This window comes from Crocodylus siamensis, chromosome 8, assembly GCF_052110815.1.
Source record: "Crocodylus siamensis isolate JL-2025a chromosome 8, ASM5211081v1, whole genome shotgun sequence".
Taxonomy (NCBI): Eukaryota; Metazoa; Chordata; order Crocodylia; family Crocodylidae; genus Crocodylus; species Crocodylus siamensis.
The window spans coordinates 64,230,568-64,246,265 of NC_143402.1; the positions used below are offsets into that span (position 1 = coordinate 64,230,568).

The following is a 15,698-nucleotide window of genomic DNA, read 5'->3' on the forward strand; positions in this document are numbered from 1 at the left end:
AGTGAAGCCTTTGGAAGCAGCAGCAGCTGGGGCCCTGGGTGGGGATTAGGAAGTAGTGTGCAAAACTTCTGTCTCTCCCAGATGAGAGCGAGGGTGGGAGATGAGCTTCAAATGGCTGCTTTCAAGCAAGGGAAGGGTGAATACGGGGGTGGAGTGCAAGGGGGGCTGTAGGCCATATATTGTGACCTCCTCTTCATCGCAGTTACTGAATTTTCAAGGACTTGCTGAACGCAGAGCTGAGCCCAATTAACAACACGTGTGGAGACACTCACTCCAGAACAAGAGTCCTTGTTCCTGCTTAACCTAACCACCATTCACGTTAGGTTAACTCAGCAGGGTATCCAGGGAACACTCACTGGATTTTAAATTCACATCCTGACCCTAGTCTTCATTAGCTGTTATGTACAGAGGAGGCCTCTACAAGTGGATCCAAATTGTGGTCCTGAGAAGTTCTCTGTACAGGCAACCCCCTTAGTGCTCTTATTTGGTTTCTGAAAAACTGAGCGTTAAGCGAAATTGGAAGTTTTTGACGATCCAAGATGGCGACTGCAAGTGTCTTTAATGACCCTGGATGGCGGCTGAGCATTATAATGAAACTCAGCGAGTGCTAAGTGGAATCAGATATCAATTTAAAATGAGTACTATAGCAGAACAGCACTAAGTGGGGCCTGTAACTGGTCCAGAGCTTGCAGTGGCCTGCAACAAGCTTTAAGGGTTGGCCACAGTCGGTTGATCCAGAAACCCTTGGGAAGAGCTGTTCTGAAGGACAGCAGGTTTCCCACTGCCTGGGGGGTTCCTGCCATCTGAAACGAATGTCCTGACTGCAGCTGCCTGTGCACAGGGGCCCGCCATGTGCCACCACCTCAGTCCCTGGTCCGCTACAGCGGGTGAGCTCTCTTTGCCCGCTCCCTCAGTGCAGCACCTCCATGCGGTAGGCCTTTTTTATACGCAGCTGTTGCGCTGGCTTGAATTTGACTCCCGCGTTAGTTCCTATCAAGAGTCCCAGAGCCTCCGGCAAGTGGGACTTCTGCACAGCTGTACTGGATGGTCCTTGCTGCCTGGAGTCTCGCCCCGGGCTTGTTCACAAGCACATGATCAGGTTCTGAGGAGGGAGTGGATCATGGGCAAGGTGCGGTGTTTGGAGGGTTGCTTGTGAACCTCAGTGGCAATGAGGAGTTCACTAATGAGCAGGCTCCTGTGTATCATTGCCCTCTGCTGGGTGGAGTTGGAACTGCTCAGTTGTGTCTTAGGCCCTGTATGGAGAAGTTCCTTAAGTCCTGGGTGTCGAACTCTCCTGGGACTGGGCTGGATTCACGGGGTGGCAGTGGCCACCCTGGAAGCAGTGGGACAAGTGCCTGTGAGCCAAGCCAAGGTGGGCAAAGTGGCCTTGTCCTGCAGGGCTTCAGGTTCTGTGGCCAGCTATGCATGCTGCTGGCCATCCCCAACTTCTGGTAGCCCAGTGGGCTGCATAGAGGTGGCTGGCTGGCTGGATCTGGCCTGCAGGCTGTATGTTTGACACCCCTGCCTCAAGTTCAAAGAAGGGCCTCCTGTTCCTGGAGAGCAGGGTTTTGTGAAATCTCCTCCTGCAGTTGCTAAAAGTTCATTGGGTGGGCAGCAGAACAACAGCTGTGCATCTGGTAGGAAGCCATGTTTTTGCTGCAGTACCTGAATGTGATATTTTCCCTCTATAAGCTGTGGAGTGATGGTGCTTAGACCATGAGAAACTGCCGCTCAGGTACCCTTACCACGAACAAGATGACAAGCTTAAGGTGGCGTTATATGTTGAGCTTAACATTATGTACAGTTAAATTGCAAGCAGATGCACATTCAAGCAGTTGAGCACACTTTAAGTCCCCCTGCAATGGCATTGTGAAGTTGTTCCCTTTCAGGCAAAAGTTGTCCCCTAACACATACTAGCTTGAATAGGGTACTGTATTCCAGTGACTTGCAACAGTTAAAAGTGAATGTGTGACAAGGCCCTTAGATCAGAGGTGCCCAAACTTTTCTCTGTGTGGGCCAGGTAGGTGTTGCCACATCAGTCCATCTGATCCACAGGCCAGTCCAGTGCACATTGCTGGCCTAGTCAGGGCCAGTCCAACTGCAGGGGGCCTGTGCCTGTGCCCAGTACAGCCACCTGAGGCGTGGCGTTTTGGCAGGGGGGGCAGTAGCAGTGTTAAATGCCACCACTCCCTTGCTGCCCAACTTCCGGACCCATCTGGCCAGATGACATGGCTTTGTGAGTCCAGATCTCATCCGCAGGCTGTGGCTTGAGCACCCCTGCCTTAGACAGCTGCAGAAATGACCCAGGGGGCAGGAAGGATGTGATCAACCCTTGCTTCTCTTCTGATATAATCCTTAATTTGCTTTTCCTGTCTTTGCAAACACGCCTCCTGCCATGCCGTTCTGCCAGAATGAAAGCAAAGTCCTGATACTTCAGCGTCCCTGATATTGCTGATGCTCCCTGCACTGGGTGCGTTACTTGTGCTTCTAGATGTTGGAGCAGGCCTGATTGCAAGGTGTCTGGAAAGCCATGTCACTACCCACCATGCCAAAATGGGATGCCAAAGTGCATCAGGTTTCTTGGTGATGACTTTTTGTCAGTTAGTTCCTTGTTATTAACTGTCAGTTCAGTCACTTCTGCCCTGAAGTTAGTTCACATCTCACTGCCACAACAGAACAAGGAGCAATGGTCTCAAGTTGCAGCAAGGGAAGTTTAGGTTAGATATTAGGAAGAATTTTAGGAAGGTAGTAAAACACTGGAACAGGTTACCCACAGATGTGGTGGAAGCTCCATCCTTGGAGGTTTTCAAAACCCAGCTAGACAAAGCTTTGGCTGGGATGATCTAGTTAGGGTTGGTCCTGCTTTGAGCAGGGGGTTGGACTAAGTGACCTCCTGAGGTCCCTTCCAGCCCTAACTTTCTATGATTCTAAGGAACAACTATGTGTGCTTGTAGTAATGGTGAATTAAAGGGAAATTTCCTCAACCGTGTTGCAAAAAAGGGTATTCCTTTTGGTCTTTTTTACAGCTTCCCTCCTGACATCCAGTCATTCTGTTCTGATTGTGGAGTTCTCTGAGGCAGCAGCAGGGAATGGGAGAAGTCCTGGAAAAATCAAGCTTTTAAAAATCATATTTTCCTATAGCCGGACTTGAGACACTGCATTACCATTCGCATTACCATTCGCTCGCTGGCAGCAGGCCCTTAAAATCTGCAGTGACAAGACAGCGCATGTGTTAACACTTAACGTCGTATAACTTTTATCATATCCCGAGCAGCTGGTGAAACAGCTCCTCTCTGGAGTCAAGTGGATGGGCCTTTTTGGGTTGTATCGGAACACGAGCAGGGCATATCCAATCCATTCCCCTCTATCATGCAAGGGCCTGGTCATTGACTTGTGAGGGCAGGGCTTGGCAGTAGATGGTGCATTTCTTCCTTGGTGCCACGTGTTGCCTGGCTGTAGAAGCTGGGTGGGTTTGAATATGGGGGAGAGGCTGTAGGTGCCTGCTTTGTTTGCTTCCTCAGTTGATTTGCTTCCTTGCTGTCATAGTGCAGGTACAGGCTGCTAATACAGAACTAAGGCTCAAATAATGCATCTCTCCCCATTGCTGCTATAACCTTCAGCTCCAGTGCTGCCCTGTCCTGCCCCAGCCAGGCTCCCTTCCAGATATCATAAAAACATTAATGGACTCACAGAAGATTAGGGTTGGAAGGGACCTTGATAGGTAGATCATCTAGTCCAACCCTTAAAAGAACTACTGACCATAAAGGAACTTGAACCTTTAATCTTCTGATCCAAAGTCAGACACCTTATGCACTAGGGCACGCAGTTAAGGATGGATGCAAACAGTTCCAGAGTCATACACCTTCAAGTTTCAATCCCACTAAAATCACTTGAGGTTTATTTGTGTTGCTCTGTTTTTGTGGCTGCAGGGGTTAAACCATTGCATAATCTAATGCTCCTCGTAGTGGTAACATACTTTCCATGTGGATTTATTTTTTCTCCTGGTATATCAGAATTCTTTCCACTTTGGGCCTTGCCATTTTAAAAACAACACTAATTCAGGATCTCTGGACCAGCCTCTGGCTCACTGGGGCTGTAATTTTTGCAAAGAGCTGTGCTGGAGCCAGCAGTACACTGCCAGCTGTCCATCAGCGTGAATTCATGTGGCTCTGGTGTAAAGCCTTGCTACTGTGTGTATCCGTTCTGTGCATTTCCTCTCTAGTGCATCTACATCTTGTGTGCAAGCTAGGGGTCTGGGGCAGAGTCACGATTCGCTGCCTGCACGCCCCTGCCCAGGGCATCCAGACCATGCAGTCCCTGCTGTAAGATCCCAGCCTGGCTGCAGAGCAGCTCCGCACCCTGCAGCATACCCTGCCAGTGCTGCTGGGGCCCATCTTCATGGAAATCCAGCCCCACACCATTACAGCGCAGGTGCTGCTGGGGTCTCCATGAACACTAGCCCCAGCCATGTGGGCAGGGACCGCTGAGAAATGGAGTTCGGCTGCTGGTCAGATCTGCCATTTACCCACCCCTGAACTATAACTTTTTTAAAGTCACCTATTACAAAAAACCCCCAAATAAGCGACCTCCAAATAAAACAAGTCCCCCAGAAATGCAGCCCGTGACTCGCAACAAATTAAAACGACTTTTTTTAAAAACAAGCCCAATTCCATTTATTATAAGCAGACTTGGCAGCCTTGAGCCTAATCAGGACACCCTAAACATTCAAGGACACAGTCAAGCCATAGTCTTGTGTGTTTGCAAATGAGCCTTTGGCAGCTTTTCCTTTCCTTAACTGCCGCTCTGTTAATACACTTGTGGGAATGGCTCCTTGCAGAGTGCTTTTTCACAGGCAGTACAGCAGTCCATGCTTATACACTCGCCCTCCATCTCCCCCCGCTCCCTCCACCCTGCCCAGCACAGTCTCTCACTGGTGACAGTGCAGGGGATCTGTGCTGATTCTGTCTGCAGAGCTGCAAATCCAGCCACTCTTGGGCAAACTGGGTAAGGCCTCTCAACCTCTGAAACAAGGCCAAAGGCCCCTGTGCACAGGGAAGGCCACCAGCAGAACTGTTCTGGTGTAACGTAACCGCTACAGCTGAGCTGCGAGAGTCACTTTCAGAGCACTGTCTATAGATGTGGTTTAGGATAAGTCAAAGAAAAGCCCTCTCTCTCCCGCAAATGTGGCTGTGCTGTGTTTCACCACATAGTTTGAGCGGGTAATTGTTCTGGTAGAGCTCGGCTGGGAAACTGTCTTAGGTTTGGAAGTCCATAATAACCGAGTCAAAGTTGAAGTCTTGTGTTATCAAGATTTCATCATTCTTGACTAAACAAACTTTCAGACTTTCGTTGAGGGGTTTCTTGGCTCTGAAATCTGCTGCTGTCTTTATGGTGATGGGTTTTCTTCATTTGGAGGTCTAGGAACCTGCTGCCAGAGTGGTCTTTGCTCCTGTTGGGATTGGGGGTGGTTTCTCGGGGCGGGGAAGATCTGGGAGATATTTTATCTGGTACAGACCAGACTGAAGGACTTGACTTCAGGTTGCTCTTTCAAATAAGCTTTGTGACTTTGCTGGAGCCAGAGATGGGCACAGGGCCTGGAAGGCCAGACTGAGTTAAGAGCGCACAGCAGAAGCCTGCTTTGGGATGCCTTATCCTTGTTCAGCCTTCCTGTCCCCCCACTCTCACCGTGACAAGCAGTAAAGGCACTGCCCCTAGCAGAAAGCACCTCCCTCCCACCTTGGAGAGGAGGTCCCTTCCCAGACAAGAAAAATTCCCACTCCCACTCAGCACTTTATAACTGCTCTCCATTTTTGTTGGCAGGCACTGAGGTGATTCCTAGTTACACACCCAGCATGACGGATGCCCCCAGAGACTCCGGCCTCAAGCAGGCTGCGCCAACACGGACAGAGAAGCCTGCCGTGGACTTTGGCTACGTCGGCATCGATGCCATCCTCGAACAGATGAGGAGGAAAGCGATGAAGCAGGGATTTGAGTTCAACATCATGGTGGTCGGTGAGTCCTCAGGGGCCACACTCCTCAGGCTGTCTGCACTGTGCATTGCCTTTTAGCGCTCCATCTGTCTTCCCTTGTAGAGCAGCGTCTAGGATTGAACATGGGGATCTTTTGAGTGGGAGTCAGCAAAGCCGCTCCTGCTTCTGAGGGACTGGCTGAAGGTCAGCTTGTTGGAAGCGCCTGTTTGCCCTTGTGGCTGTGCATGGCTTCCAGATGTTAAGGATTTATTTGCCGTGTGGCAGATGTCTGTGGGATCATGGCTTTTTAGTGGGCTGTCCTTGCTACCAGGCCACATTGTTGCCACCTAATTTCTGCCATGATTCACACTGCCTCCACATTCCTGTTCAGTCCCCCATGCAGTGGTTTGGTCGAAGCAGGAGGCCAGGAGGACCTGGCAGGACTTCAGCCTCCTTCTGTGGCATCTCCTGGCCCATCTCAGCTGGGGCCCCATTGGAGAGTTTCCCCAAATCTATGGGGGCCTTTATACACACAACTTTGTTTGCTCCAACATGCCGGAAATCCAGTGCGTTAGAGCAGACTGGATTAATAATCTGTGAAGCATGTGAGCTAATATGCCCAAAGCTGTCACATGCATTTGTATAAATGGCGAAATGCACTTCAGCATGCAGAACGTGGTGGCGGTGCACTTTTGAACTAAAACACCTTCAATGTGTTTTAATTTAAAAGCGTGCTGCCTCCATTTTCTCACCGCTGATGTGCATTTCGCTGTTTTTACAAATGTATGTGCCACAGCGCTGGGCACCTTTAAAAGCGCCTGGCACTGCAGCACATGCAAGTGTACAAATGCCATGGGTTTGCATTATATGGGTGCAGGATGGAGTCTGGGGCAATCTCACTCCACGATTGTCTTGGCCTCTCCTCTAGGTGGCCTGGACACGGGGCGGAGATGTTATAGTTGGGGGCACGCACAGCAGCACAACTTGGAAACTGAAGTCATTGTTACCCATAGCAATGGTCCTGTGGCTCAGGCTGGCCATGCACAGCACAGCAGAACTCGGCATAAGCACCGAGTCTTGGTTGCTCTGCAGATGTGATTCTGAAGCACAGAGTTTCCAATGCTAATTAATTGCCTTTGCTTGATAATGCACAAACCACTTGCTGATGGATGCGACATTGAAAGATGGCAGAGAGCAGCAGGGAAGGAAGTTGCTCAGGTGGTTTGCTAATGTGATTATGAAATGCTGGGGAAGTTGGTATATAATTTTGAAGCTCCCCTGGCTGGACCGTTTGCCAGCTTGAGGGGTCTCCAGCAGCTTCCCCTGGGATCCTGAAACGCAGTGTATGCTGAGATGGGAGCATCCCTGGAGTTCAGGGCAGGTGAAGAAGGAGAGCTGGGTTTACTCTTTTTTCCAGGCTTGTGAGTTGCAAGCTCTGGGCCAAAATCCAGCTGTCAGGAGGCTGATGTTGTTGAGGCCTGATCTGCCCTTTGGAGCTACAGCGAATGTGGAGTGAGAAAGATAGAGGTTTGCCCTCAGGTCCTTCCCCAACAACCACTCAAACAACTTCCCCTTGCTTGAGGCCTGCTGCCTCCTTACACTGCTCTACCTGCTTTGTACTGCCATGGCTGCCTGCGTTTCTGTTGTGTGAACCCCTAATTTCAGGAGTTTGCAGCTTGGCTGTAACCAACTTGTTCTAGGTTAAAAATGCCTGCGTCAGCAGAAGATGGTTGAAATCTGAAGTGAAGAGCATGTGGGTGCTCTTGACTAGGCTGTGAAAGGGGAGGTTTTCCCTGAGAGCAAACTTAGAGAAAAGTCTGTAGCTGTAGGCCAGTGCTCCTTTTGCTATCAGCATGTTTGCAGAGAAGTGACATCGCAGCCCCAGGCTTATAATGATTGCCAGGGGCAGGCTGCTCAGGTTGCAAGGTAAACGGTGAGGTGGCCTGGGCCTTTCAACTCGGTCTGGGGTCCAGGGATCCAGCTGAATCCTTTGTGAAGGCTACAGAGTCTCCAGCAGTGAGAGCTGCTCTCTGTGCCTGCAGCAGCACAAGGGTGTCAATGAGAACGTGGGGGGAGGAGAGCTCCAGGCAAGTCCCTCTGTGTCTCTTGCTGCTGGCTGTGCAGAGTAGTGGTCAGCTGCCCCCCTCTGCAGTGAAGGGTGTACAATGCTCCAGAAAAGTCTGGGGACTGAAAATGAATGCGGTGGCTCAGTGCACTCCAAAGTGCATCAGGCCTTATAACCCTTCCTCTTACCTCCACTCTCCTGGGAACTTGCTTCTGCCCTGGACTTCTCACAACTTGCCATGCAAGCTCCTCTGCCTCTTGGCACATCCCTCCATAGAGCTAATTATACAGTGAGCCCAATGCGAGCCCTACACTCGGACCAGTTCCTGGTGGTTTCCCAGGGTGTCTTCCCCGACACAGCTGCTGTTCAACATTTTCAGCCAAGTTCCCCTGTATGGGGGCTCTTTCAGATCCTCAGCTTCTGAGTCCCTCTCTGGGAGGTGAAGTTACACGAGCTGCCTCCTTAAGTCCTGGCCAGGACAGGACTCACTGCTGCTCTGCCCCTGGATTCACATTTGTGCCCATGATGCTGAGGGCTCTTCTTTTGGCCTCCAGAAGTAGGCTGCCTTGAGGAGGCTCCTCTTTCTGCTGTGCTGATGACTCTGGGATAGGTTGCAGAGGGGCCTGGCCTTGCCTTGGCAGAACGCTGTGTGTGGTATGAAAGCCCCTGCTTCACGGCAGCTGGAAAACATTGTTCTTTTCTTGGCAGACTCTGCATGGCGTGTTTATAGGCCGGGGAATTCATGGCAGTGTAAACAAGCTTGAAAATCTCCAGTTATCACAGAGAAACACAGGGCAGGAGCTAGAGTAAGGGGGCAAGGCAGCACATGTAAATGGGTGGGTGACCCCTGCATAGGATCAGTGAAGAGCCCCTTGAACTGGGACATATGTTCCCTGGATGGCTTCACTCTCCATTTGACTCTGCTCTATGCCAAGGCAGGGGGATAACAGGCTTCTTCAGCCAGGACATGTATGGGAAAAGGTATGGGACAGCTGCTTATTTCAGGACTCCTGCTAAATGGGGCTGTTTCTCTGGGGCAGAGCTCATGTGTTTGAGGAGCAGTCACTCTACCTGGGTGCTGTACACCCTGCTGAAGCTTATCTGGCAGCTGCCTCTCACAAGTCTCTCAGAAAAAGGGGAGTGAACCAACCATGATTTGTTCTTTCTTCCTTATGGATTTAGTCCATTGCATGTGTCCTGGGCCATCCAAACAGGCTCAGTGCACTTAATGTGATCTCTAAATTTGAAGAACAGCAGGTAAACCTCTGTAGGAGGGTAGCTGCTCATGTGAATAGCTTGCAGTTCTTCAGAGAAACCCTTGACTTTGCAGCATCTTTTTCATTGAGTTCTTGCCTGTCCTCTTTTTTCAGCAGCACCCAGGTGGGTCAGCGCACTCCAGTAACACCCAGGCCTTTTCATATACCACTTCCCTCTAGCATTTAAGCACCTGCAGAGATGGAGAAGAATCATCATTATCATTGCCTCCGTTTTATAGATAAGGAACTGAGGTTCAGTGAAGTCTAGTGACTTGCTGGGATTGCATTTTGAGCCTATAGTAGTCCCAGCCCCAGTGCCTCCCTCCAGGACCATCTTTTTTGTGCAGCACATAGCTCATTCAGTTGGGTTAAGTACTTTTGCCCTGACTACACCCGTCGCAACAGGCTCTCCCATGCCCTTTTGCCACCTTAGCTCTATTTGCTGGCGTGTCATCCACCCTGGTCTGTCTCTGAGCTTTGATCAGATCCATGGAAGTGAGTCTTCAAGTTGTGGGGTTGCCTGGATTCTCCAGGACTGATTGGACACCCCAGTCCCTGCCACTTTGGGTCTGGGAAGAATCGGGTAACGGTCTATGTAAAATACAGCCTCCTCTTCCTTTATTTTGCCCTGGATATTGATGAGTTGCAGAACAACAACACGGACTCTGAGGAACTCTGTCCTGACCAGGAAGCTGGGAATCCAGACCCACACCTTTAATGCTAGCTCCTGGAAGATGCCGTTTCTGCTTTTGCCCTTTTGTCTCCAGATGACGTCACACTCCAGCAGTTTGAATCGAGGCAGGCGCAGGGGCTGACTAATGCAAGCTGCAGCTATGTGTCACCTTTTAACATTTTTTTCCCTTCCCAGGTGCTTCTAATTACCAAGCCCACAAAAGGAACTGCAGATTAGCCAAGTGTGTTTACAGTTCAGAATCTGTTTACCCTTGTGCTGCTTGATGAAAGGCTGAGCAAAGGGCACGGAGCACTTGGCCGGTATCCGTTCCACATGTTTCTTTTGCCCCCAGAGCTGTTTTAGCTACTGACAAGCAAGTCGGCACAGTGGAGCCCACACGGCTCTGAAGCTGCGAGCTGGATTTGGTCCTGCCTCTCGGCATCAGCAGAGCCACAGGACTCTGGCTGCAGAACTGTTGCCAAGATGTGGGGACCAGACCAATGCCTTTGTTCTTCAGCTTGTTGATGGGAAAGACCCCAGCTGAAATGGGGCCCTTCATTAAGACACTGCCCAGCCACGTGTTAAGAGACAGTGACCCATCTGGCACAGCACTAGGTAATCCTCAATAGCTGTGGGGCTGTGTGGTGTGTTGGCAGATTCGTTTGCAAGTATAACGGCCTGTTGCTGTCGTGCCCTTCAGTGGCACTGTTTACCCTGGGTGGTCTGCACGCACCCATCGCTGTCTGGAGCTGTCTGTCTTGTGCAGTGCAGAGGAGACGGGGAGGAGTGTGATGGCTCCTGCTGGACCGTCCAAGTGGCTAGTCTGGCAGCTGTAGCATTGGCTAGAGTCTTCTCTCCTGGTCTTTTTAAGGCCTGCCTCAGTGGATGTGGTCCTGGCACTGGAGCTCTCTGTGCCCTGCTTCCTCTGCCTTTTCTTTTAAGAACCGATTGGTTCCCCCTGCCTTGTCCATGGGGTGCACTGTGTTCATGAGTAGCCCCTCCAGAGGGTGGAGCATTCCTGCTTGTCATTATTCCCATCTATCCTATGACACATCAACGCAGGCGCACCTTAGCAACGTGGCATGAAAGAAACAGTGCTTTTTCACAAGAAATTGCATCAGGGCCAGAACAGAGTTGGTGAGAATTCACTTTGGCACTCCCAGAACAGAGTTGTTGAGTCTGGTGTGCTGCAAGGTTCATTCAGCAGTATTTCTGTGGTCAAAGATACTTCCGCCTCAGAGCCCTTTGCAAGGTCTGTGCAGTCTGGTCACAAGAACAAACTTGACAAAGGAGAAAGGGTCAATCAAAAGTTCGAATGGGATAGGAGACCCCAGGGAACTCTTGCTCTTCCTTAACTGGCCATGAGCTGTTGAGCTGTTAGTGTCTCCCACTAGCCCACTTTGTTCATCGGTGACCAGTATGAGAAGTACTTGCAGAAGGGCATCAACATTAACTGGAAGAAGTGGATCCCAGGCACCCAAGTGCACGATAAGGATTCCCTCCTGGAAAGCGGGGCTTGCTGCAGTTGCTCTTCTAGGGCTGGGGCATTAGGTTTGATGAGGGGGGAGAGTTTAAACTGAGCACATGAAGCATTCTTGCAAGGGCTTCCCGGACATGGGGTTACAAAACGAGCGGCCCTGCTGCTGTTATCTGAGGCCTCCCTTTGCCTACGGGTGGGATATCTCTTGAGGATTGTCTCATGCAAGCATTGTGCTGTTTCTCCTGAAACACTGATTTAAATGGACAGATTTAGCTTAAACAGCTTTGGCCTGCACAGATCTGACTCTCTTAAGAGGCCCTTTGCCCTCTGGCCCTCTTAAATCAGTCCTGACTCCAGAGCCAGAGCAGCTGTATCATCTGTTTGCTGAGAGAACCGATCAGTCCCTTGGCTTAATTTATTCCCTCTTTGTGACACCAGCCGTAACTCACTGGGTTGTTGGTTAGTGAGCCATTAGGATCTATCCCCTGCGGGATTATTGAAGAGCTGGAGAAGATCTTCTCCTAGGGGAAATCAAGAACTTGGGATCAGCTGTGTAGAAATGGAGATGAGGATACCAGAAATGTGTGGTGGGGTTGTCAGGAGGTAGACCTCTGGTAGGAACTCCCATGTCCATCCTTCCTTCATGGCCCTTTCATCTGTGAGTCCCTTAAAGAGGACCTCCGTCACCCAGCAGCCTTTGTGCTGCTGCTTCCCATGCTCATAGTAAGCAAGGAAATAAATTTACTGCAGGTTCAGTGCCAGGGCCCTCAAGGTCAGAAGTGGAACTTCATAAGCATCACCCCTCGTGCTGAGTGTGTCATAACCCCCTATCTCTATTCACAAGAGCCTGGGTGCCTGCATTTGCCATCCCAGAGCCCCAAAAACAGATGTATATTGTTTCTACTTCTCATGGGTGCAGGGAAATGTGTTGACTACCAAAGGAAGTGGTTTTCAGTGAGCGCTGCTGGATGGTGTAAAGTGAAAGCTTCCCCGCTAACAACTGAGCTGTGGTTCTACTGCCCCACCCCCTCCAGTGGAGCTAAAGAGACAGATTTAGCCCAATCTACCTTGTGACATGATCAGGATTTAGCCCAGTCTACCTTGTGATGCCCCACCCTTAAGAGACCCTTTGCCCTCTGGCCCTATTAAATCTGACCTGTCTGTGGAACAAGAGAGAAATGAAACTTTTCCCTCCCAACACAGACTTGAGCTAAAGGAACTGCTCCCCTATGTCAGCTGACTGAAACACAGAATGAGAGTGCATCTAAAGTGGCTTAGCTGTGAGAGGGCACCGCATGTGCCTGAGCCAATGCATGGTCCTCGTCTTATGGGAAGTGCCATCCGGCAAGACAGCAAGCTCAATTCCACAAAGGATCTGTTGGCTGTTTGCAAAGCTGTTGGTAGCAGAGTGGGCTCTGCCTTCGTAGCAGATGCAATCCTGGTCTATGCTGGGCTGGCTGCAGGGAGGGGGAAGTGGACATGATTTCACTCTCACATCCACACATTCTGTTGTCTTCCAGGTCAGAGTGGCTTGGGGAAATCCACGTTAATCAACACTCTCTTCAAATCCAAAATTAGCCGGAAATCTGTGCAGCCAACTTCAGAAGAGCGGATCCCCAAAACCATTGAAATAAAGTCTGTTACTCATGGTGAGTCTCTCTGCAGGGCCTGTATACACACTTGGCTTTGGGTGCTGCAGGTTCTCTTTGAGCCTTGTTCCTCCAAGGGCTCTCCTCGTACCCATCTGCTCAGTGCTTTTTCTGAAGGGGCCTGGGATGGCATACAGGGCCATCTAGTCTCATAGCCATAAGACTAGAAGCTCTCCCTGTAGGGAGAGAGGCTGAATCACCTTCTTATCAGGGTTATAAGGGAGTTGCAATGCTTGTGAGCTAGAGGGACAATATATCCATTTGAGGGTTGCAGATACCACACCTCTGCTGATCTGGAGATGAGGGGAGCTCCCCAGGCATTTAGGTCTGTGGGTCCCTGTCACACATGCAGCCCCTGCATGTTTGTCTGTTTCAGAAATCGAGGAGAAAGGTGTCCGGATGAAGCTGACTGTGATCGACACCCCAGGATTTGGAGACCACATCAACAATGAGAACTGGTGAGTTTTGGCCCTTAGTGCACTTTGCTGGCTGCGTGGATGCTTGGCTGGCCTCGGTCTTCCATCATGCAAGCTGTCTTGTCATGTACCAGCCTTCCTTTCTTCCCAAGGGCTCTGAGCCACCCCAGAGGGCAGGACAGGTCAGGGCTCATGACCAAAATGCTGCAGTGTCTTTCTAGGAGTGAAGGTTAAACTGAGCCCCATTCCTCTGTTGGCTGTGGGGCCGAACAGTGGGAGGCAGGGCTCCATCTCAGTAGCAGTGGGGAGGATGGGACTGCTGAACAGCTGGGATGGTTTGGCTGCAGAGGGAAGCTAATCCCTGCCAGCTTTCTTTTACTTCCAGCCTCTGTGCAAATGGCCTGGGAAAATTTGAATTCAGGTGAAACCCTGATAGCTGATATGGCTGATCCTTTTCCCTTTACCACCTTGGCTAAGAATGGTGCCTTTGAGAGAAAATCCTAGGAGCAATCACTGTTTCTGAACAGCCATCTCACCCCGTGTTGAAGGCTGGGTGTGTGTGCATGATTTTATTATCAACAATTTGTTTACCCACAAGCACCTTCCCTCTGTGGCATAAGCTGAGCACTTTGGGAATGTGGTCAAGTGTGACAGTCATCAGTGTTGAGCTGGGGGCAGGGGTGGGGGTTGAAGGTTTCTCTGTGGGCAGCAGAGATAAACATAGGTTCTTCTCCCTAGCCCCATCCACACTGTTCACCCCTCTAAAAAAAAAAACTTTTAGAAAAGCACTAAAAGCTCCATCGTCTTGTTAGGCTTTGGAGGCTGGTCTGTTGTAGTCCGTACAGTCAGTGGCCAGCTGCTCTGCCCCATTTACCCAAAGGGCAAGGTCCAGTGACACCTGCTTACAGGTTGGGATGTGGGATCTAGTTTGGATGAGGAGCTGGGAGCTGACTGGGCTAAGCCTTGAGGCCTTCCATGGCTTATCTGACCTTCCTTTAATATTTCTGCTCTGAAATGGGCCAGAGTCCAAACCGTCACAGGATGCATGACCATTGGTATTAGGCTGGTGGCAGAGAAGCCAGCATGATATTTAGCATTTCCGTTTGTTACCAGTGAGAGGAGGTTGCATTTGAGCCCAGCCTTCCAAGGCAACGGTCAGAAGCTATGCACTTCCTCCTAGTGTGAGAGGCAGAGTTCACAGCTCAGGTAGCTGCAGTCTCCTGACATTGTGCATCCTGAACTCTGTTTGCTGTTAATGGTAGGGCCAGGGGGATTCTCAGGCAGCTGCTTCTTTAACAAGGAGCATGAACAAGGTCTGCTACTCCCACAATCTGAAGAGCAGCTAGGTATTTATCACACAGGACTCTTGACTTTTTTCCTGAGCTGCCTCCAGCCGTTATGACTAGGTGGTCACGGACACTAAGATATCCCCTATGCTCCTGTTCAGGGGCTCACTCCTGCAAGATGGTTATCATTCTCTCTGCTCCTGCTTACTCCCATTAAAACCCTGCCTAGAGGGCGGTCTTGTCTCTTCCTGCCTTCCAGCTCACGTGTCCATGTGTCTTTCTGCACAGCTGGCAGCCCATCATGAAGTTCATCAATGACCAGTATGAGAAATACCTGCAGGAGGAGATCAACATTAACCGGAAGAAGCGGATCCCAGACACCCGAGTGCATTGCTGTATATACTTCATTCCAGCCACCGGTCACTCGTACGTATCCTGTATCCAAATAGTTTACTCTTTGTTATAGGGAGGGTAGCATGCCCCCCCTTGGGTCTGTCAGGTGCTGTCTTCAGTCACCCCAGCAGTTGGCAAGAAGCTCACACCCCCTTTGCTCATTGTGAGACTCTGCAGTCATTTCCTCTAGTCAACTAACTCTCAGGAGAAGGGGACAGAGCTTTTGCATTAAGTGTTTCATAACTCCCTGTGAGTCGGTGTGAACTTCTCCTACCAGAAGTTGCACAGTGACTCTGAACATACAGTCACACACAAGAAGCACACAGAAGTGCTGTAGCCCAGCTCTCTTCCCCATGCAGCAGGACAAAGCAAACCTAGCTGGGCACAGGTAAAAACAAATATATAGGCATTGTCTTGCCTTTTCCCAAGGGCCTGTTAAACAGCTGACTAAAATCTAGAAAGGGATGTAGCTTTGCCAGGGTCTGTGTGACTGATGTCTGAAATCTGGTGG

General features: G+C 50.4%; 1 protein-coding gene across 4 annotated transcripts in view; it reads left to right on the forward strand.

The window, feature by feature from the left end:
* SEPTIN9 (septin 9) overlaps positions 1 to 15,698 on the forward strand; it is a 241,120-nt gene that overhangs the window by 203,775 nt on the left and 21,647 nt on the right. For all 4 annotated transcript variants that reach the window (XM_090059005.1, XM_090059006.1, XM_090059007.1 and 1 more), the window contains 4 exons: positions 5,821 to 6,012; positions 12,964 to 13,092; positions 13,469 to 13,550; positions 15,083 to 15,220. In XM_090059005.1, the coding sequence (XP_089915131.1) occupies positions 5,821 to 6,012; positions 12,964 to 13,092; positions 13,469 to 13,550; positions 15,083 to 15,220 (541 nt within the window). The remainder of the gene's footprint in view (positions 1 to 5,820; positions 6,013 to 12,963; positions 13,093 to 13,468; positions 13,551 to 15,082; positions 15,221 to 15,698) is intronic.